Source organism: Chanos chanos, chromosome 2 (genome assembly GCF_902362185.1).
Source record: "Chanos chanos chromosome 2, fChaCha1.1, whole genome shotgun sequence".
Taxonomy (NCBI): Eukaryota; Metazoa; Chordata; class Actinopteri; order Gonorynchiformes; family Chanidae; genus Chanos; species Chanos chanos.
In genome coordinates, this window is record NC_044496.1 from 45022126 (window position 1) to 45046635 (window position 24510).

Here is a 24510-nt window from a genome sequence, read left to right on the forward strand (position 1 = left end):
CCAAACAAAAGCATGCTCTCCGTGTCCTTTCATGATTTACCTCATCCCCATCAGTCTCAAATCCTGCCCAGTTCCCTCACTAGGACAGCTAAAATCAGAATGCAGTCTTCCCCCGAATCTTTTCTATACCCTCTCTCTGTGGCATTCAGATACAGTCAGAGAAGGAAAGAGGGGACGAGTTACAGAGAGAAGAGGAAGTAAGATAGGAGGGTGGAGAGAGGTTCTGTCTCACATACTCAAAAAAAAAAAAGGCAGAAGTGAGAGGTACGGTGATAGAGCGGAACTCAGACACCCAGGCAGAGAGAGAGAGAGAGAGAGAGAGAGAGAGAAAATTTAGGGGAGGGAGTACGCTGACATTTTCAGTCATGGCTCCTTGGACCAAGACCACTACAGAGCGTTATGGCGTTGGTGAGTGTGTGTGTGTGTTTGTGTGTGTGAGTGCACCTGAACAGGTGTATTGTTAAAACTATTGATTTCATGAGAATAATTGTACAGTTGAGGCCTGCAGCCTCACTTCCTGCTTTACAGGATGTGGTAGATGAAGCCTAAGAAACCGACATGTAGCTCGCAAAATATTTTCAGAAAAGTACACAAGTAGTCAGAACAAAAAAAAAAGGACAGACTGTGGATCTGTTAAGTTGTGTTCTTTGGATTTCCACATTTTGGAAATACCCTTAATGTTGAAACTGGTTCAGTTATAGTCACTAAGCTGACAGGGCTGTTTTTTGTTTTTTTTCCCAACAAGTCAGACTTGATGATCAGATTTTAGTGGTTTTGACTAAAATGCTTACAGTCACATTCCACCGTTGTGGTTTGTTTTCCAATTATGCATTGCCTTTAGATTAAAAAAAAAAAACATTCCTTCCCAGAGTACTATGCTATACGGCGAACAGACAGCATACCTACAACATCAGAAAATACCCACATTTTCATAGCTTCAAAAATCATACGTATATGCCTAAAGTTGCATAAGGTTTTGTGTATATCTGAAAGAAACTCAATTTGCACAAAACTTATGTTCCTAAATGTGGTTAGTATGAATCAGTGTGCATTTGATTACGTGCTAGTGTGTTTATTTAAAATAAATTATTGTATAGATCTCATGTACTGATACTGTAATCAAATGAAAGCTGAAAAAGATGAGGAGTAAAACTGACAGAGATGGGGATAAATACAGTCTCCAGAGGCATGTGATGTCTGCACTTTAATTAGAATAGCCAGTGCACATAATGCTAATCTTGGTTTATCACCCAAATGAATGCTGGCTGTGTGGTCTCTTTTAAAGGTCAAAACTGCACTTTACTGTATTTTAGTAATGGTAAAGCAATTTAATCAGCACGGGCAGTCTCTAACTTAATTAATATTCTGCAGAATTGTGAATCTTAGTCCAATTACAAAATGTTTTACACTGTGTTCTGTTTATAAACTTGATCTCAGGTCATGCTACTTCACGACACAGGAAATCAGCTAGAGAGGAAGTAACAACTGCAGAAGTAGAGCTCTGAGTGTGTGTGTGTGTGTGTGTGTGTGTGTGTTTGCTTATGCAAACCCAGAAGTAGTAGCAATGTTTATATTAAATGATAACTGTATGAATGTACATCTCAATGATGTACAAGCGGCAAACGTACACTCATTTTGTGTGTGAATCCGACATTAACTCAACCTTACTGTACATGTTACTGTTAGAGTTCTATTAATTCTCTCTCTCTCTCTCTCTCCCTCTCTCTCTCTCTCCCTCCCTCCCTCTCTCTCTCTCTCTCTCTCTCTCTCTCTCTCTCTCTCTCTCTCTCTCTCTCCCTCCCTCTCTCCCTCTCTCTCTCCCTCTCTCTCTCTCTCTCCCCCTCTCTCTCTCTCTGTCCCTTTTTCTGCTTTTAGTTAAATGGAACTTTAGTGCAAAACAGGAGAAACACTTGTCCCTGGCTGTCGGAGACACTGTGTATATACAGGAGGCATGTGAAGGTGGGGCTTTAGGATAATGCCAAACTGGGAGTGATGGGGTTTTACTGGGAAAATGTTGGGCTCTAACTTGAGGACTAGATGTTGGGCATCATGGGCCGTATTTTGGTGTTCAACTCCCATCATTCTTTACGGTGTTTACTACAGTTTTCACTGTGGGAGTATTGTTGGCAAAGCACAGAAATATTTAGTTTGAACTGACATTTTATGTTGAGTGTATTGTATTGATCTGCAATGTTTCACACGGGTACATACAGAAAGCACAACTATCATGTACAGTGGTTGCTTTAGATAGTACAGTAGTTGCTTTCGACAGTTTTTTGCATCGAGTTTTGCACACTCACATTTGCTTTGAGGGCGCATAGCTATAAATATCTTCAAGCTACTTTTCAAAGCAAATGAACACAGCCATGAACATGCCAAGTGTTCTTTGGTATATGCTTAAAATCAATCTATTTTTTATACATCTAAATTTCAAAAATACTATTGTGACTGGGTGACAGGATAGATGGTAATATGCCGGTCAATTTGTCTGTGTCTCTTTATCTTCATACGCATTCTCCTCACCCATTTTTGCCTCCAGGCTGGTACAGAGGTTACCTGACAAGAAACAAATCCCAGAAAGTAAGTCTCTCTCTCTCTCTCTCTCTCTCTCTCTCTCTCTCTCTCTTTTGCTCTGTCTGTCTGTCTGTCTGTCTGTCTGTCTCTGTCTCTCTCTCTTTCCCCCTCTTTCTCTCTCTCTCTCTCTCTGTTTGTCTCTGTCCCCCCCCCCTGTCGGTCTGTCTCTGTCTCTCTCTCTGTTTGTCTCTGCCCCCCCCCCCATCTGTCTGTCTCTGTCTCTGTCTGTCTGTCTGTCTCCCTCCCCCCCCTCTCTCTCTCTCCACTGCCTGCCCCATTTCTTTCCCCCACTATCATCCTTTTTTTTTTTTTTAAATGTATCACTCTGATGCAACATGTGCATGTATTGGAATGAATCTTAATGTTCCCAATCTTCACAGGGCGTGTTTCCTGCCAGCTTCATTGTGCTGAAGGAGGTCGTTATTGAAAAAAGAGGGTGAGTCATTCCATCCATCTGTTCATACACTTTTAAAGTACCAGTTTATCCATGCTCCCTTCTATGCAATCATTCTTTGCATGACTATCCATCCACCAATCCATATATCCATTCATCTCCTCATTTCATCCATCCATGGCCTTGTTTTGAAGGGATGAGGAGGTGGTGACCTCAGCAGAGATGCCCCTGGTGAAGGAAGTGACCACCACTCTGAGAGAATGGGGCAGCATCTGGAAACAACTCTTTGTGGTTAGTGTCAGAATACGAGTCATTTGTTTACCCATTCAAATACCTTTGCCCATCCCTCTTTCTTGACCGGTTAAATTCTGTCCTGACGAATAACTGTTGAAATTGTTGTTTTGTCCAGTCCAATAAGAATAAGCCCATGAAGCAGGTCCAGCGGCTGATGTGCGATCTGATGGAATGGCGTTCCCAGCTCCTCTCGGGAACGTTGCCTAGCGACGAGTTCAAAGAACTCAAACAGAAAGTCACTTCTAAGATAGACTACGGCAACAAGTATGCCCTCTAAACTTTAAATCAGTTATGAATTTAAATGTTTTTGCATCTTGTATTTACTAGACAAAATGGAATCACGGACTATGGAAAGTCTTTACCATGGCAAATTTCTAATAAAGTGCTCAGTCTGTATGACACAAAAAGTTACTGATGGAAATGTGTTTCGAAATGTTACTAGTAGTCACCGAGTGTGACATATATTACCACTATTTACTAAACATTACCAGCAGTTCCCAAACAGTCTTTGATAGTACTAAATGTATGACCCCATTCTTTAATAGTCATTAAATAGTTATTAAATTTGTTTTGGAAATGAATAATTTATGTTATGAATAATTTATGTTTAAATTATTAATAAATGTTTCAGTTTGTTGGACTGATATATTTTCAGCTTAAAAATGGTAATTTTACCAATGATGTTCCCTCTCTCTCTCTCTCTCTCTCTCTCTCTCTCTCTCTCTCCCTCTCTTTCTTCATGACAGGATTCTGGAATTGGATCTGGTGGTACGGGATACAGATGGAAACATTCTGGATCCAGACAAGGCCAGTGTGATCAGTCTGTTCAGAGCCCATGAGGATGCAACAACCAAAGTATCAGAGCGTATACGAGAGGAACAGGTCAAACACCCTACACACACACACACACTCACACACACACACACACACACACACACACACACACACACACACACACACACACACACATACGCACACACATGCACACACGCACACACACACACCCCAACACTGCCTTCCTCCACCTACCACCACATATGGCATATGTTAAATCTTTGCATCATGATCCTTTTTTATGAATTATGGACTCATTTACTTTTTGGATTATGCCAGTGATTGGTTGTAAGAAGATATCTCATATTTTAATGCTAGGCTCATAAAGCAGTATCGACTGGTTCTGTACATTCTAAATTTGTGATTTATTGTAAATCATAAATGCTATTGTATTTAAAATCATGAAATGTATTGCAGTAATAAATTGTCTCAGAATGACTCCATATACATTTTCATATGCCTTCAACTCACTCTTTCTCTCTCTCTCTTTCTCTCTCTCTGTCTCTCTCTCTCTCTCTCCTTCCTTGCCCCGTACAGTCTAATGTTCAGACAGATCATTCAGGAATCTCAGCACGGATCCAGTCCTCTCCCACCCACAGTCTCTATGTCTTTGTTCGTAATTTTGTGTGTCGGATTGGAGAAGACTCCGAACTCTTCATGTCTCTGTATGATCCCAACAAGCAAGCAATCATCAGGTCCGAACCAAAAATAATGTCCCACACATAACATATGCATTTGTGCTCTCTCTCTCTCTCTCTCTCTCTCTCTCTCTCTCTTTCACAGACACACACACACACACACACTCACACACACACACACTCACACACACACACTACGTCTTGCTCCTACTCTCCCTCCGTACTGCACATTGTCTTTCAGCCCAATTCTGTTCTCTCTTTTTCTCTATGTGTATGTTCACACCACTACCATCAAATTTATATCTTTCTCTCTCTCTCTCTCTCTCTCTCTCTCTCTCTCCATCTCTTCACAGTGAGAATTATCTAATTCGTTGGGGAGACAAAGGTTTTCCTAAAGAGATTGAAATGCTCAACAACCTGAAAGTCGTCTTTACTGTGAGTTACCACAAGAGGGTGACACGTGATCATTGTGACTGTGGGCTCTGTCACCACTGCGTGTAGTTTAAAGGCCTTATCCTGCTGGTTTTTAGCTGCACAGCTGAGCGCACTGCTCTAGCCCTTACAAACTCTCACTTATTTCCACCAGCTGTAGCTTCATTTATCTTGTCTAAGATTTATTTATGACTGTGGATCTTTTGTTTAATGAAACCCTCTCTAACAATTATCCAGTGCAAAAACACATCAGAAAGCCCTTACAGTATTTTGCTTCTTCGAAGTACTACTCTCATGACTCTCTCCCTCTCTCTCTCTCTCTCTCTCTCTCTCTCTCCCTCTCTCTCTCTCTGCTGCAGGACTTGGGTAATAAAGACCTGAATCGGGAGAAGATTTATCTGATTTGCCAGATTGTAAGGGTAGGGCGGATGGACCTGAAAGAGACCAACATTAAAAAATGCACTCAGGGCCTTCGCAGGCCATTTGGCGTGGCGGGTGAGCACCACCGAATTCTCAGGCATCTTATCATTGAATTAATCTTTAATGAATCGTTTAATGTGTAACGGCATACAATATGATTGATCGTCTGTTTTTTGACGGCCTCCTCTCCGAGTAGTGATGGACATCACAGAAATAATCAAAGGAAAGCAGGAATGCGATGAAGAGAAACAATACTTCATACCTTTTCATCCGTAAGTCTGCCTTTTCATCCTCTCTTCTCTCCTCTCCTCTCTTCTCTTCTCCTCTCCTCTGTCACATTGCACAGTCATTTCCTTTACTTCACATAACAGTAACTATGGTTCACTCATCATCTCTGTGTGTGTGTGTGTGTGTGTGTGTGTGTGTGTGTGTATGTGTGTGTGTGTGTTTCTGGGTGTGTATGTTTTTTGTGTGCATGTGTGGTTGTGTAGAGTTGTAGCTGAGCATGACTTCCTCCACTCCCTACTTAATAAAGTGACAGCATCAAGAGGAGACAGTGGAGGACAAGGTACAATTCCCTACATTTTAGAGAGAGAGAGAGAAAGAGAAAGATACACATGAGAGGCTGTTATTTTCTGCTGCAGTGATTTTGGAGTTTTATGGCCTGTAAGTTCATTCTAACAGAGCATAGAGAGCTCATAAAAAACAACAACCCAATGTCATCGGAACATCGCCAAAGTCAGACGAGATTTCCTGTCAGAGTGCACTATCTTACCTTACCACGTAAAGAACTGTCACAAAATTGTTAACACCCCCTTCTCATTTACATTTACATTCTCCCCAAAGGCACACGTACAAAATATGAAATACATTCATTACATTTGCTTATATACTCATGTGTTCTTCCATTGCAGTATGTTACAGTAGGAACCTTTACATTTTTAGATTTTCTGAAAAAAAAAAAAAAAACCCTCTCTAATTGTCTCTAGGTCTGTGGGTTACTATGAAACCACTGGTGGGTGATATTGTTCAGATTCGTAAGGAATACCCTCACCTGGTTGACCGGAGCACAGTGGTGGCTCGGAAGCTGGGTTTTCCGGAGATTATCATGCCGGGGGACATCAGGAATGATATCTATCTGACTCTGTGGGGAGGAGACTTTGACAAGTACAACAAAACCACACAGAAGAACGTAGAGGTTATTATGCTGGTGTGTGACGAGGACGGCAAGGTTGTACCGGTGAGTCTTAGCTGTCACACACACACACACACACACACACACCCACGCATGCACACACACACAAACACACACACACGCATGCACACACACACAAACACACACACACGTGCACACACACACACAAAAGACAAATGTCAACCCCTGGTGTCACACAGAAAAGTCAAATGTCACCACAGAGACCCCTGTGTATCTTTCATTTTCAAGATGACGGGCTGATTGATCATTTGACAGACTTTTGAGTTATTTTGAACTTGATTAAACTCTGCAAGAGTCATTTCAAATAAAGACAGTTAGGCCTTTATATATAATAATTATAATTATATAACATACAATGTAATAATATAATATACTACCACACACATTCGCGCCAGGATTATTCCACCATGATAAGGCTGGAGATATAACATCACATTTACTCCAAGCATAATTATGGTTTTGAGAATGACATTCAAAAGTGCTGCGTGATGATATAAGTTTTCACAAAACGTCTTAAAAAACGATTTAAAAAATGCCTGTCTTTTAAGAAGCACTGGTTTGCCAGCTGCCAACGATTCCCACCAAAGAAAAGGAAGAATAGCTGTTTTTGCATTTTTCTGCCAGAGGGAAGAAACGTGGCTGAGCAAACAGATGCTCACACAGATGACAAAGCAGAAGAGTCCATTCCAAAAAAAAAGTGAACGAGTTCATTAGTTCGGAAGCAGTTCAGCAATGAAAGACCCGACTTTAAACAAACTGAAATTTTCCAAAATACATGCAGAAACAAGCCCTGTCCATTTCATCACCTCAGGCGGGGGCACCCAAACGGGCACAGCAAAAGAACCCTAAGGGTCCAAAATGCTAGAATATTTTTTATTCATGTTTGTGGGTGCAATCAAAAACTGAAACAAACAAACAAACACACAAAAAAAAACCTTCCAAATTTTACATGTTGAATAAAATATATTGTTTTTAATTTTCTTATTAATGATTAAACTTAGTTTCAGCCTCAAGTTTATTAATGCCCAGAGAACACATATTTTGCACATTTTGTTTTGTTCTTATTGATGGCCAGGGGGAAGACATTTTAGGTGAACATTCATTTCTCTAATTTTTTCATTATTGGCACTCCAAAAAGCAGAAAAAACAATTCTTAAAATGTTGCGATATTATTAGAATGCAACATTGCCTAACTTTAGTGACTGGTTAATGTGCTGTCACAGAGCGCACAGACAAACGCTGCGTCTTTCACAGCTCTGGTTTCTGCTGTGCAAAACACATACACACTCACACGCACACACACACAGACATACACACGTGCACATGCACAAACATTTGCTCGTGCACACACACACACACACACATGCAAACCAGCCAGCACGCAAACACAGACACACACACACACACAGACATGCAAACACGCATACAGACACACACACACACACACACGTACACATGGGGATAGTGAACATTAAATGGCATCACTTTTCATTTGTCAGATAACCCACTTTATATCCCACCCCTGGACTGATGAAAAAAAAATTCAGAGATTACAGATCAACCATATGAAAGCTCACTACACATACACTCACAGAGAGAGTCATAATGAAATGGAAATGCATACAGTAAATAACATGTTAAAGAGTATGGAAGACGGCACAGATGAGAGTACAAGTTATTACAGTTTTCTCAATTGCTAACAAGCATCGTTCAATATTTAAGTCACTTTCTCAGAACTCTTCATACAGTCTGCATTACCAGCATGCATCTTGGTCAAGCAGTGGGGGTGTCCCCGGCTTAGAATTTACATAGTCAAATCTGATTTGCCAAGTCTTGCCTATCATCGACTGATCGTCAAATCATGTTGTTTTTTTGTTTTTTTTCCGCAACATTGGCTTCCATTTTTTCCACACCAGACAACTGAGCTGAAACACCCAATTAAACAATTTGTCTTCTTGACTTGTGCTACCTTTTGCCTCTTCGCTTGAACCTAGACCATCGGCTGACTGGTCAACTGATGCGTTAAATTTCAAACAGACACACCAGCAGTTCTTGAGGTAATAGTCCACATACAACAAGGGTCTTCCCACTGTAGGAGATGAGACTGAAGGAACAGGAGTGTGGTATGGCAGCTTTTATTGCCTTTATTTTCTTTCCCAGTAGGAACTATCGAAGCCCTAAGATGCCATCAGTTTACATTTTAATTTTGATTCCGTTTCCTCACGATAACGTGTTATTTTTCTTTGTTTTCTCGAAATCTCGAGTTATTTATGTCATTATCACAAAATAACGAAACCTTTTTTTCTGAAGATAACGACATAATTAATTCGAACGAGTTAATTATGTCATTATCACGGGAAAACAAAGTTTCATTATTTCAAAGAAAAAAAGAAAAGTTACCATGAGAAAACAGAATCAAAATGAAAATGTAAACTGATGGCATCTTAGGGCTTCCATAAGGACCACTGAAAGCATGCCACTTTTTCAGTCGTGGCTCTGCTACAACTAGGCCTACTGGTTCCCCTTCAAACTTCCCAACATGGTCACCCCCATGCACGTCAACATTTGTTCACACTTCTCATGAGACGACCCCCCCCCCCCTCCCCGCCCGGACCAGTGCAGCCTACCGCTTATTCTACCAACACTTGGCATAACAATTTATTTTTTCAGACATTCAGCACCCCCATATAGCTGGAATGGAATGATCCTTGTTTCATAACCACATTTTGCGACAATTTGACTGTGAGATTGGCAGTCGAATCAGGTTCCTTAGGTTGAATCATCGAATGGTCAACTATTTGGGGTCACCCCTACCAAACAGTTCATCTCACCTCCAAAACTCACTCAAACCACCAGAGTACTTCACGCATGCCTCAGAATAAGCTCTTTCGACCACTACACTAGCAACAATTCTCACTCAGAAAGCATACATTGTCACTCAGAACACACTGACCTAAAAAACACTAACCACAGGGAGCATTACATAAATGATGAACTTTTATCTTTGAAGTTTGAATGATTTTTCACATAAATCAGTATTTCATTATAGAATAAGAATAACACCTTTTCACTGTCTTGATTGTAGTAAAGTATATGTAACAAGAAGTAATCACAAAGGCAGCTTCAATATAATTTTTTTTCTATATCTTTGCATATAGTAATTTATTTGTTTGAAAAATAAAAAGTTCAAACAGACAAATAAACAAAAAGAAAAGAAAAACAAATCCTGGGCTGTAATAATAGTTACAAAAAAAAACAAAACTATACATCATCAGTGTGCATAGTGTAACCACTCATACTGTACAGTACTGTCAGGGTTCTAGTCCTCCCTCTCTCCTGCATTTTGCCACAAGTTCTCATCAATATAACATGGGTAGGCTTTCAGCTGACATTGCAATCATCTGTGTTTGGAATGATTATCATTTTTATTGTAAATATTCTGCTAAGATTTTCTTTATATTTCAGTGTGGTTACTGGAGAAATACATGAGATTTGTCATCATTTTGTTTTGAATGTGTTTTTAACAGTTTTGAAAACAGTATGTTAGCATTTGAAAAATGTATGAATGAGAAAAGAGTTCATGGATTTTTGAAAAGGTCTTCATTGAATGCATTTTGTGTGAAAGCAATAGAAAATGATTTACAGTTTGGTCCACATAGACTTCTGTTTCTCTGACTATGTGAAGAGTTTTGACAATGTGACTGCAGTTTTGACCAATGCATGTTAGCAATTTTAAAAAACTAATAAGTATGCAACCTAGAGAGTTCACCAGTAGTATTTAAAACACAATGAGATCATAAGACAAGCAGGGGTGTGTGTGTGTGCATGTGCATGTGTGTGTTTCTATTTTAGTACGGAGTCCACCAAACGCAGATTTTAAAGTTTAATGATTATTTATCTGTTTTTCACTACAAGAGGTCAATATTGAGTGTCTTTTTAACTTCTTTATCAGTCTGCCAATGAGAAGTGATCGTTTGAGCATGGAGATTGATCAACACTCTTCTGTCCACATTGACTCCTCTTTTCCAGAATTCCATTTGTTTGGGAGCAGGAGACAAACCGGTCAATGAGTACCGCTCCGTCATCTACTACCAGGTCAAACAGCCACGCTGGATGGAGACCTTTAAGGTAAGAAAGAGATAGACAGATAGATAGATAGACAGATAGATAGATAGATAGATAGATAGATAGATAGATAGATAGATAGATAGATAGATAGATAGATAGATAGATAGATAGATAGATAGGGCAGAGAGAGAGAGAGAACACAGAGAACACACTAAATTTAAATCTTTAAATTTAAATCATTTAAATCTGCTAAACCAGCCTCTTGCCTCCTTGATCCCTTACCTGCTAAACTTTACATAGAGCTTTTCTCGGTCCTCTGCCCGACAATGCTAAACCTTCTAAATATGTCACTTAAATCTGGTGTTTTACTCTCCGCTTTTAAAACAGCCGTGATCAGGCCTTTACTTGAAAAACTGAGCCTGGACCCTGAAGCACTCTAATCTCCCGTTTCGTTCAAAAGTTCTTGAAAAAAATGCTCAGCTGATAGCCCGTATGTCCTCTAACAATCTGCTTGAAATATTTCAATCAGGCTTCAGGTGTTTTCACTCTACTGAAACCGCGCTTACTAGAGTAACTAATGATCTTTTATAAGCCATGGACGCTGGTGCTACTTCTATTCTTATTCTATTCTCAAATGCTGGTCATTGGTCCCCCTATGCATAAGCATCTTTTTAGTGATCTTACCCTAAATTCTGACAAATGCATCATCTCTCAAAACTCTACAGCTAAAAACTTTGGTGTCTTTTTTGAATCTCGTCTCTCGCTAGTCACTCATATGAAAAACGCAACCAAAACGGCCTTTTATCATCACCGTAATATCGCTAAAATTAGGCCCTTTCTAAGTATGGCTGATGCAGAAACCATTGTTCACGCATTCGTCTCGTCTCGCCTCGATTACTGCAGTGTTCTGTTCTCTGGCCTGCCTGCCTCTATTACCGAAAGTCTTCAGCTGGTCCAGAATGCTGCTGCCAGAATCCTGACCAGAAAAAGGAAGTTTGATCACATTACGCCTGTCCTGGCTTCCCGTCATTGGCTCCCAATTCATGCAAGGGCAGATTTTAAGGTCCTCTTATTAACATATAAAATTTTACATGGGCTTGTGCCGGCCTACCTATCTGACTTAATTACACTCTATAACCCACCTCGTACCCTGCGCTCTCAAGATTCTGGACTATTAATCGCTCTAAGAGTTAAAAAGAAGTCCGCCGGCAACTGAACTTTTTCCTGCCGCTCTCCCTTCCTCTGGAATGGTTTACCAACAGAAATTAGGGAGGCAAACTCTCTCCATACCTTTAAAACCAAACTAAAGACTTGTCTATTTTCTCTAACTTATGGATAATATAATTATGATTTGACTTCATTATAGACATGTAAAGCCCTTTGAGACTATAAATAGTGATATTGAGCTCTAAATAAACTTTTATTATTATTATTATTATTATTATTATTATTATTATTATTATTATTATTAAATACATACATAATGTAATGTGTTTAAATGTGCACACACACACACACACACACACACACACAAAAGAGATCATTTTATGTGAAAGTATGGTAATGTTGTCCTCTGGTGTGCAGGTGGCAATTCCTTTGGAGGAGATGCATCGAGTCCACTTACGATTCATGTTTAGACACCGCTCATCTCAGGACTGTGAGTAAAAGCATACGTTTGCCTCTCTTCTCATATCATTCACTCTCAATCCACTCTGATTTGCAAAATCTATCATGCAAATAAGATATGAACTGAACAGCTGAAATGACAGTGCCAATGTTTAATCCTTCATATTGTTACCAAGTATAACTACATTTTTCTTGCTTTGGCAATATTGTTATTGAAGCAAACATGCAGTTGAGGACACTGAATTGAATTGAACTGAATTGATGTGCTAATTTTTTTGCCGTAGTTTTTATATGACGCCACAAAGATCTTTCTCTGCGTGATAGAGATGTCAGACTGTCATCGTTGTCAGCGATGTCAGCTTTCTGTCACATTCTCTTTTCCTCATGCGATGTTGTTTGATATTCAGCAGGAGTCTAAAATTTAAAGCATTCTCACTCTTAGACGCTCCTCTCAAATAGGATGACAGATCGGCTGATGTCTCTTTGTCAGTCCCTTTTAATGAACCTGATTGGAATTTTAAATACTACTGTATTAATCACACACAAGTACACACACACACACACGCACACATGTATATGTGCACATCCATTTTCACACACACTTTCTCTCACTCTTTTGTGTACTGCAGCGAAGGATAAGAGTGAGAAGAACTTTGCCATGGCATTTGTGCGTCTGATGAAGGAGGATGGGACAGTTCTGCAGGATGGGATGCATGACCTGGTAGTGTTTAAGGTCAGACAAACACACCAGCTAACGCTGACTCAAACAAACAAGAAAAACAGTTCCCCTCACCTCTGTCTCTATTTTTTTATTTACTCCCTCTCTCTCTTTTACCTCTCCTCTCTCACAAGCCTTCACTATAATTTCACCTCTCCGTCTCTCCTTCTCGTCACCCATCCGTCTAGTTCTCCTTATCTCGTCTCTCTCCTTCTCTTCCTACCTTTTCTCTCTCTCTCTCTGTCTTTATCTCTGTCTGAGGGAGAACTGGTTTTAAATTTTGGGGGTCTTTTTAGGTTCCAGGAGACAGAATTGATGGGGTTAATGGAAGAAACATGCACCAGGTTGTTTGACCTGCAGCAGTGACTACCTCTGTTGTCATAGAGGAGAAAGACTCAATGTGCTGTGGTGGATCTGTTTTAGTCTGAGTCTGGCATTGTATACATCTGTCCAAGAATGAGGCAAAGGTCAAGACTTATATTATTACATATATTATACAGAAGAGGTGGTCCGGTCTGATGTGGTCTGAGCTGGTCTGATGTGGTCTGAGCTGGTCTGATGTGGCCAATCTGCTCTTGAGGAGTTGGTTGCCTGTTTTCAATGGTCCTACAAAAGGTAGATGTGACTTGAGGTCACTGAAAAAGCCTCTTGGATCTTCAAGAATCTACAACCAAGTCCACTTGCCCTCGACTCAACCCTTCTTGGATGACTTGAGGTCAGAAGGACAGTTGGAACATGGCAAGAGATAGACTTTTGGCAGAGGCCATAGCTTGTGTTTTTTTCTGTAGTATAAAGAGAAAATCCCTCCACCTGCTTTGTTTGTAAGTGGTGCATGGTGATTCTTTGGAGGGATGAAGGAGTCCAGCTGGCAGGAGGTGGCAGAGCTAAAGGATCTCGGGCACACTCCCTACTCCCACTGAAAGGAGTGTCCGTGATCTCCGAGGGTGGATCGTCCATTGTACGATAGCTACAAACCCGACAATCAGATTACGTTTTCCTCTTTTCATAGTGCACAAGGCTACTGCCATTGTTTTTAATTGTCCAAAGAATGACATGACAAGCTGGATCAGGTCTTTACTGCAGTGTTTTTCATTTACGGGCCACAGTTCAAGTCTGCCAAAAGATAAGTATCCCATCAAATTGTTTGGGGTGGGCAAAAATGCCTGTGTGGTTTCTCAAAAAGGACAAAGTCATTGGGTTGGGTCCAGCTGGTACATTTTCAATTTCTAAAGGTTTTTCTGGCCTCTTAGTTGAAAACTGATTTATTGGTTTAATAGGGAACTTGACCGCTGTTGACAGCAGATGGGCTATGAATGAGTGGATAAGTGAAGTTATAGAGCGGTTGTAAAGTCATGCTGGATGTTGTATTCCTACATTTTCTCTTCATCTTCTCATGGTTTATGCTAAACTGATTATGAGACTGTTTTAGCCGTCTGACGACAGAACATTTGTCTATGCTTTGGTTTCCGGGTTTTTGCAGTAGTTTACTAAAAGGATTTGAAAAGTAAATTCTGTCTGTCTGTCTGTCTGTCTCTCTCTCTCTCTCTCTGTGCAGGGGGACAGTAAACGGATGGAGGATGTGAGCTCATACTTGTCTTTGCCTTCCTCCCGTAACCACAGTGACGTTCATAAAGGAGTGACATTGATGCGCAGCTCCAGCAGTGTGGGAGCTCTGTCAGTTAGCTCCAGAGACAGCTTCACCATCTCTACTCTCGTCTGCTCAACCAAACTCACCCAGAACGGTGTGTGTCTGAGTCTGTCTGGTTCACACTGCCGTCTTCACCTGACTGCTGTTCGGATGTTGCAATGTTAAATGACTGTCGTTCTCTTTCACATTCACTCTGTGTCTCTGTCTCTGTCTCTCTGTCTCTCTCTCTCTCTCGCTCTCGCTCTCGCTCTCTCTCTCTCTCTCACACACACACACACACACACACACACACACACACAAACAGGGTGGGGAGACCCAGGTGTACAGGAACAGCTGTTGCTAATAAAGCTACTTAATCATGTTAATGAAGCATCCAAAACAATCCATCATTCCCCACGCTGGTCTGACTGGACCACACATACACTCACACACACACACACGCACACACACACACACACACACACTCTCTCACACAATTAGTAATCACCTTGATTGAAATGAGACCCAGGGATGTCTCTCTCTCTCTCACACACACACACACACACACACACAATATTGCTATGGAGTAAGCTAGCCTTTATTGCACCTTTCAAAGGAAACCTGCCCTCTCATCCAACTAATTCCATCTCTCTCTCTCTCTCTCTCTCTCTCTCTCACCCCCCCCCCCCCCATTGTAACTAATTCTGTTGTTCTTTATCTCTCTCTCTTTCTCTCAGTGGGTTTGTTGGGTTTGTTGAAGTGGAGAACTCGCCCTGAGCTGCTGAAGGAGAATCTGGAGAAACTCAAACTCATTGATGGGGAGGAGGTTGTCAAGGTGAGTGTGTATATTTGCATGTGTGCCTTTTAAAACTGTTTGTGTATGCGTTCTGCATTGTGTACGTGTTAGTGCCACACCTCCTGTCTATATGTTTCCCTGTCATTTTATCTCATTTATTTCACTGTATTTGTGAATGTGTTTGTGTGTGCACAGTTTCTGCAGGACACTCTGGATGCTCTCTTTAACATCATGATGGAACATTCTCAGACCGATGACTATGACATACTGGTGTTTGATGCTCTGGTAAGAACTTCTCTCTCTCCCTCTCTCTCTCTCCTCCCCCCTCCTCTCCTCTCCTCTCCTCTCCTCTCCTCTCCTCTCCTCTCCTCTCCTCTCCTCTCCTCTCCTCTCCTCTCCTCTCCCCTCTGTCTGTCTCTAAGGTATGACTCCATCTGTTAATTTTTAATGTTACTTTCTCTGTGTTAGATCTACATCATTGGGCTGATAGCTGATAGAAAGTTCCAGCATTTTAACACAGTGTTGGAGGCCTATATAAAACAACACTTCAGTGCTACTTTGGCCTACAAGTGAGTATCTATCTGCATCACACACACACACACACACACACACACACACTCATATCTGTCTGACAGAGGTACTATCCAAATGTCTGATTCATCCTTCCTTATCAATTTTTTTCTCAGTATCAAACTTTTTTGTCCCTTCTCTTCATATTTATTTATTTTGATTCTTTGTGTGCTATACAGTTTGTTTCCCGGTTGGGTTCCGCAGAGATCATTTACTGCTGGAGAATCCTGTGGGATGGAAATATATTGTTAGACCTGATTGTTATCTGTCAGATCATTCCACCAGCAGTAAAACAGTTTCACCGAACTTTCCAAAAGTTGAAAAGTTTGGACCGAAAATGTGTTTCAGACGATAACGTTCAAGAGGAAGACTCAAAATGATGATGAATAGCCTGTTCAATAGCTTGAACAGTTCAAACATTTAGGGAACCGCTAAGAAATTGAACTGCCCAAATGAACATTTCAAGACATAGACAGTTTGAGCCTGCAGAGATGAACTAATTGTTTAAGAGCTTGAAGTTCAGAATGGGATAATTTTGTATCATATGAACTCTAGGTGTCACCTCAGAAGCTGAGTAATGTAAAGGAATAGCTCTTAAGGAGAGCCACCTGGCTTCATTGTCCAAAAGGAGGCATTCAGCAAGCAATTAAAAAAAAACTGAATTTGATTTCCGTAACTGCACTCTATCAATGTGTCCTTCAGAGAGACACTCAGCTCTAATGCTGAGCCAGGAGATGTATGAATATTGACAAAGAAAACAGTTGAAAGTGGCTCTTAGTAAATACATGTAAAGAGGCACCTACATTCACAAAGTCATTACACGGTTGAAGTGCAAACCTGATATGTGTCTAGTTCTACTGTCTTTCACCGCTGTTCACATTACTACTGTTTACACTAGAAGCAGACCGACTATAAAATAAAAGCTCTCAGGCTCTTAGGCCAGTATCTGACCACAGCCATATGGATACCCTGGATTATGCACCACACACACACACACATACACTCGCACACTCACACACACACACACACACTCACACACACACACACACACACACACACACACACACACACACACACAAGATGGCAGTGTGTATTTATGAGCGTATATATGTGTGTGTTGGCTGGTGTGGTGGGATAGGGTATGTGTGTGTTGTTTCCTGGGCTGTGGGGCTTTAGTGCTGATATGGATGTCCTCCAGGGGGTTTCGGTATTGAGTAATCAAACAGTCTCTCTCTCACCACTTTTTTTCATTGCCCTCTCTCTTTCTTTCGCTCTCTCTCTCTTCTCAATCAAAAGGACAGTGGTTGGCTGGGAAAGGTCAGCTCAGGTCACCCCACCCTGAGCTGCAGACTGCTTTGGCGTTACATAAATTGTTAACATACAACACTCTAGCTTTTCCACCAAATCCTCACAGAGTTTTCCATTAAGACACAAGAGCGAGACACAAGAACAAGTGGATGTTGCATTTAGATGCTGTTTTTAATATAGATGCATTTTTGTCCTGATCCATAAACAGAGCGGTATCTGAGTGACATTAAAAAGCACTGGCGTATTTGATAATCCTTTTACAGAAGAGGCCAGAACATTTGGCCCTTTCAACCCAAGTGCTCAAGAGCGCGCATGAATGCGCACACACACACACACGCAGACATGCACACACACACGCACACAAGCACACACATATGCAGACATATACACATACACATACACAGACATGCACGCGCACACACACACACACACACACATACATATATGCAGACATATACACACACACACACACACACACACACACATACACACACACACACACACACAGACACATGCTCACTTCCAACTCACTCCCAAGGCTATCAGATACAAACACACACTCAGTCCACAGAGATCAGAGATACACTGTACCCCACTACTGCGTTGTATCGTTCACTCTAAAATGCAAAATACACACCGACATACTCTTTACCTGTGCCTGGATGCACAAAGGCGCGCAAACACAAGCACACATGAGTACAAATGCATGTGGTGTTATTATTCATTGCGTTGCTCTTATGTTTGTGTGTGTGTGTGTGTGTGTGTGTGTGTGTGTGTGTGTGTGTAGGAAGCTGATGTCTGTGTTGAAGACATACCTGGATGTGTCCAGTCGAGGAGAACAGTGTGAACCCATTCTACGCACACTCAAAGCACTTGAATATATCTTCAAATTCATTGTCCGCTCACGCATGCTCTACTCACAGTAAGTCCCTCTTTGCCTCTGTGGATGGGAATTTGATTGGCTGCATGCTTGTTTGTATGTGTGTGTGTGTGTGTGTGTGTGTATTGCTCCCCTCTGCGTCTCCCCCCTATACGAGGGTGTGTAGTATGTGTGTATGTAACCCTCTCTGACAGCTCTTTTAGATTGGCTGATTGCTGTATTTGTTGGGTCTAATTAGCATTGATGCACAGTGAAATGAATATGACTAGCAAACCATGATGCTGAATTAGCATCCACGATTGAATAATCTGACGAAAAAGTGAAAGAAAGACAGATTAATCACCTGTCTGACTGCACCCACAGGCCTAATGTTCACCTCTGATTAGACAACAAGATTTGATATGGTTAGATTATTAAGGCGTCAACAGACGGAACCGCTCTCAACTGCTTTCTCTCTCCTTTTCACTTTCCTGTCTTTCTCATTAACCTCTCCTACTCTTTCTTCTATTGCCCCACTTCTTTAAGCAAAACCTGATACCAGAGCAAATGACAACAATTCATGTAATATACACAGTAAAGATAATAATTCTGGTAATAAGTCAGTGGTGAGGGGCAGCCGTGGCCTAAAGGTTAGTACCGAAAGGTTGCAGGTTCGATCCCTAGGATTGGCGAGGGGGGGTGAATGAACAGTGCTTTCCCCTCCCGCAATATGCACGGCTGACCCCAACTACTCCCCGGGCGCTGCGGCTGTGGCTGCCCACTGCTCTGGGTGTGTGTGTGTGTGTGTGTGTGTGTGTGTGTGTGTGCGCGCGCATGTGTGTTCGCCGCTACCTTGGATGGGTTAAAATGCAGAGGTCATATTTCCCCATTGTGTGGATTAATAAAGGAAAAACTTAAGTATGAAGTAATCCCTCTCTTTTAAATCATGTCTGTCTTTCTCTGTCTCTCTGCATGTGCTGGTATGATAGTACTGAGTAGTTTGGCTGAACTTGATGGCATCAATATACAAATGGATCTTTAGTCAAATTCACTCTTTTCACTGGGATTAACACTGCTCTCTCACACAGTTAGTAGTACTATCCTATGCCGAGGAATTGACTCGACATATTTTCTCTGAGTCTGACCATAAAGACTGACCAATCCCTATTTAACCGTCCACACACACCCTCTACTTCAATTAACATGCCTGAACACACACACACCTTCCACTGCAGTTAACATGTGTCCATGGTTCCTCCCAAAGCAGTAGAGAGAGAGTAAAAGGTGAATGAAAGTTCTGACTTCTTAGAGGTGAAAAAAGCATCAAAAACAATAAAGGTTTGAGTGAAAGTGAAGCAATTGACCAAGGGAAAGAGGAACAGCAGAAGGCACAGATCTCTCTTTCTCTCTCTCTCTCTCTCTCTCTCTCTCTCCCTCTCTCACTCTCTCACTCTCTCTCCCTCAGTGCGCGCGCGTATGTATGTGTGTGCGTATGTGTGTGTGTGTGTGTGTGTGTGTGTTTGTCTGTCTCAACTCAGACATATTAGATCAGTGAATGAAGAGTGAGTTTCTCAGTAGGACACAGTCACTGCACTAGTCCACTGAACTCCATTCAGTTACATTAGCAAATCCTCTGTTTTTGCCTCTACTTTACTTTCTTGTCTCTCACTCTTTCTTGTTCTCTTTCTTTCTCTCAGTTTCTCTTTTGCTCCGGTCATTTTGATTCTGTTTCCATTCAAGGTGCTTCACTCCATTACAGTCACTGCCGTCTGTTCATTTATTACAAACAGCACTGAGAATAAATGGACAAACAACCAGAATATTTAACTATAGTCTAGACTAAACTGGCATGTCTTTACCCTGGATTTAAAAATTGAGATTGTGTTTGAACACTGAACATTAGTTGGAAGGCTATTCCATACTTGTGGAACTTCAAAAGAGAAAGCTCTAGTGCCTGCTGTAACTTTTTTGAAATTATGGGAATTACGATAAAATCTAAGCCTTGTGCGTGGAGAAGATGAGGGTGATTATAAGGAACTAGTAGATCCCTCAGGTACTGGGGAGCAATACCATTTAGAGCTTTATAGGTGAGCAGCAGTAACTTATAATCAATACAAAACTTCACAGGGCACCAGTGAAGAGAGCACAATATAGGGCTAATGTGCTCAAGGGGCCATGTCCTTTAAAATGTGGCTTTAGTTTTATTGTGGTGTCATATCTTCGAGAATGTGGGTGTGTTTATGTTGTGGTGTCTTATCTTTGAGAATGTGGGTGTAGCCGTGTTGCGGTGTCATATCTTATAGAATGTGGGTGTAATTGTACTTTAGGGTCATATCTTATAGAATGTGGGTGTAATTGTACTTTAGGGTCATATCTTATAGAATGTGAGTGTAGTTGTATTGTGGTGCCATGTCTATGATGTCATTGCCGCCACAATGTATGTGGCAAATCTTTGTCTTTGGCTTGAACTTGTGTAGAGAATATTTAAAATTCTAATTAAAGATCTCTCTCTCTCTCTCTCTCTCTCTCTCTCTCTCTCTCTAGGCTGTATGAAGGGAAGGAGCAGGCAGAGTTTGAGGACTCTCTGAAGAGACTGTTTGAGTCCATCAACAACCTGATGAAGAGTGACTACACCACCACCCTATTGCTACAGGTGCTGTGTATTTTGCCTGTGGAGAGAGAGAGAGAAAGCGAGAGAGAGACAGACAGACAGAGAGAGACAGACAGAGAGAGAGAAAGAGGCAGAGAGAGAGAGAGGGAGACAGAGAAAGAGAGACAGAGAGAGAGAGACAGAGAGAGAGAGACAGAGAGTGCTCAGCTGCGGCTGACTGCCCCTCTGTCTAGGAAAGCCTGTTTTTTCACCAATAAAAGGACTTTGAGAACTGAGCCAAATAGAAATGGATTTGCAGCACAGCAGAACCACTTCTGAGAGTTTTGTTTGAACTGCAAGACCAAACACCACTAGTTTGGTGTGTGTGTGTGTAGTTAGTGTGTGTATGTGTGGGGGAAGGGTTAACCTGCATCCTGCTAATAATTTGGGAAAAAAGACACTGAAATTTGTGTGTTGTGTTGTGTTTTGTTGTGTTGTGTTTTGTTGTGAATCTCTAGGTTGCTGCATTGAAATACCTGCCAACAGTGCTGCAAGATGTGGAGACAGTATTTGATGCTAAGCTGCTTAGGTGAGCTTCTTGGTGTGTGTGTGTGTGTGTGTGTGTGTGTGTGTGTGTTTGTGTGTGTGTGTGTGTGTGTGCGTGTGTGTGTGAGTGTGTGTGCAGATGATTTTTCTTCACCATCATCATTATCACCAGTAGATGGACAGACAGGCAATCAAACAGAGGGATAGACAAGATGACTGCGTGACTGCCATCATGTCTGTTTGTGCATTTGTCTATCTATCTATTTAAGCGAGCACGACTGTTAGTCACTTCTGTCTCCGTCACAAAACAGAGTTTAACACTTTTTATAATGGGTCTAGCTGCAGATTCCGTATCACCTTCTCAACACAAGAACGTTTCTGTGACCAAACCACACGCTCTCAGAGGCATCCTGCTAGCAGCCATAAACATTCACAGAACTGCACAGTAACTTTTTTAGAGTGGGGTGACCAGTGGCGTTAACTGTTTAGGCTGATGGCACCAGCATACAATATGGTCTCACAAACTGTGCTGCTGCACATAGCAACACTTATCAGTGTCATATATTACACACAAAACCTTGTGATTAATCATATTTGCAGGGGCTTATCTGATATACTTGATGTTATCAGTGCATAAAATAATTGAAAGAAAGCATAACAGTCTAAAACATTACAGTAAAGCAACACACTAGTCTTAATGCTTGCCATTTCTCAAAAACGACAGTTAGTGGTCAACTGAAAAAGCAAAAAAAAAAACACGACCTGCAGCACAGAGGAAACACACAGGAAACTCAGAAGGCAGCATAGTACCAGTGGTTTTGTCATAGCCCTGTAAATTAACGGGCACACACACACACACACGCACACACACACACACACACCAGTCCCCAGAAAGATAGCAATATATGGTGCACACACACACACACACACACACACACACACACACACACACACAAAGCCATAAATAAAGATACGCCCCTTGTCAATACTGAGCTCACACACATGCGCACACACACAAACATAGCATACTTATGTTTGTGTGTGTTTCTTCTTTCCCTCTAATAACCCCGATTGTGTTTTAATCAGTGTTGTTTATTCCTCTGTAATTAGAAGACTGATCAGTCAATACAGTGTCAGAGGTTACAGCAGGTCAAATTCTTCAGCTTTGACATTTCATCAGAGAACGGACTCTGGCATTACAGCAATCTCTTAATGAAGTGCCATAGCTGTGATATTACTGTAGAGGCTGGAGCACCACACTCCCAAAGGACCAGCTCTCCCTCCCAGACCCCTTCAATACACTTTCATATTGGATTTCAGTCAGCAGAAAGAAATGAGAAATGAATACCTTTTTTTGTGTGTTTTTTTCTTTCTTTTTTTTGGGGGGTTTGATTGTTTTTTGTTGTTTTCTGAAGAACACACCAACTGTTCTTTTTGTGGTCCTTGTTTCACTTTATTTCTCCTGTTATTCGCCACTCACAAACCACTTACTGATTATAGCAGAATTCAGACAATCAATAATGAATGAGGGTTCCAGGAAATAAAAAGTTTATAGACATTAAAAAAGAAAGATTTGGAACGACTAAGAAATTTGGACACTCATAATGACGGCAAAACTCAATGCTATTGACTGCGGGAAACTGCACACATTGCTTGTGTGTACCAGTGGCATATTGGAAGGATAAATAAAAATAATTTGTAAAAGTACTTTCATCCATCCCCATTTTTCTGTCTCTTTGCAGCAAGCTGCTATATGATTTCTACACCTGTATTCCTCCTGAGAAACTACAGAAACAGAAAGTGACTTCAATGACTGAAATCGTGAGCAGCAGACTCTTCCGGAAACAAGGTGAGAACATCACAGTCGGGGTATGTTCGACCAACCAAACATAAAGGGAGCTTATCAGAATTAATATCACCGTCAACTGAATGCTCAGGTTTGCTTAGTGTAGTTATAAGAGCGATATTAACTATTTAGTAAAAATAAATAACTGTGAATCCTCTGAAACCACTAATGTTCAGTACACCCAATCAGTTATGATTATTAAAATCAGCAAATGGATAGTCTTTGCCTGTTTAATTTACAGGATTGGGAATAACCTTGACCTTTGTAGATTTTTACTTGCACTGAGCAAAAGTTAGTCAGTCTGAGGAATCAGAGAAATAACAGCTGAGCAATCAGTCTGAGGAATCAGAGAAATAACAGCTAACAGTTAAGGAATTAGCAAAGAGAGAAGCATTGTTGTTAAGACCAGGAAACGGGAACTGTCTTTTGATCCTTTGAACACATCTATGGTGGCCTTCTCCTTTCCTTTCTACAGCATTATATTCTTCCTGCGTAAACAGCCTGTCCTGGTCTGTGGCTCTGAGAGCGCAGACAGCCTCCATTAGATAAGCTCTTAATGACATGCTAATGAGAGATGAATGCTTGGTTGACTCTCAGAGTTGATAGGTTGTTTCTGTGGTAAGACAGACAGGAGTTAACTCACTCATTCAGACTAATTGGCTGTCACTTCTCAAGCCTTCAGACCTCTGCTCCACTGCACATTAATTGAGAGTGTGAAGTAACTCAATACGATAACAGTGTCCACGAACAGTCTCTTCACGACGAACAACCGTGACTCAATGTGTGCCAATCACAATACTTTACTGAGCCTCACAAAATGCATAATAATATTCCTACATGCAGATTATACTGTCAAACATCATCAAGCTCAGACAGATGGATGGATGGATAGATGGATGGATGGATGGATGGATGGATGGATGGATGGATGGATGGATGGATGGATGGATGGACGGACGGATGGATGGATGGATGGATGGATGGATCACTTATGGTGTTAATTCTCCCAGGAATAGTGATAATCTGTTCTCTGGCTGGATTTCATTTGCTGTGCTGTTAAATTACATAACCAAATGTTCCAAGAGAGAACTGAATTCATACAACACTCATGAACTTTAATCCTTTCTAGCAGAGAGAATCAGAGAGGGTATTGT

At 41.2% G+C, this 24510-nt stretch overlaps 1 protein-coding gene across 1 annotated transcript in view; it reads left to right on the forward strand.

Annotated features, from left to right (window-relative positions):
- The first annotated feature begins 365 nt into the window (after window positions 1-365).
- Window positions 366-24510, forward strand: part of dock2 (dedicator of cytokinesis 2) — a 68881-nt gene continuing 44736 nt past the window's right edge. The window contains 24 exon segments of the mRNA XM_030764773.1: window positions 366-408; window positions 1876-1959; window positions 2540-2580; window positions 2955-3010; window positions 3163-3259; window positions 3378-3526; window positions 4009-4144; window positions 4634-4791; window positions 5088-5169; window positions 5526-5661; window positions 5783-5858; window positions 6078-6154; window positions 6576-6826; window positions 10832-10930; window positions 12455-12527; window positions 13126-13229; window positions 14770-14956; window positions 15579-15676; window positions 15833-15922; window positions 16106-16206; window positions 18303-18437; window positions 20919-21027; window positions 21483-21553; window positions 23253-23359. Of these exon segments, the coding sequence (XP_030620633.1) occupies window positions 366-408; window positions 1876-1959; window positions 2540-2580; window positions 2955-3010; window positions 3163-3259; window positions 3378-3526; window positions 4009-4144; window positions 4634-4791; window positions 5088-5169; window positions 5526-5661; window positions 5783-5858; window positions 6078-6154; window positions 6576-6826; window positions 10832-10930; window positions 12455-12527; window positions 13126-13229; window positions 14770-14956; window positions 15579-15676; window positions 15833-15922; window positions 16106-16206; window positions 18303-18437; window positions 20919-21027; window positions 21483-21553; window positions 23253-23359 (2560 nt within the window).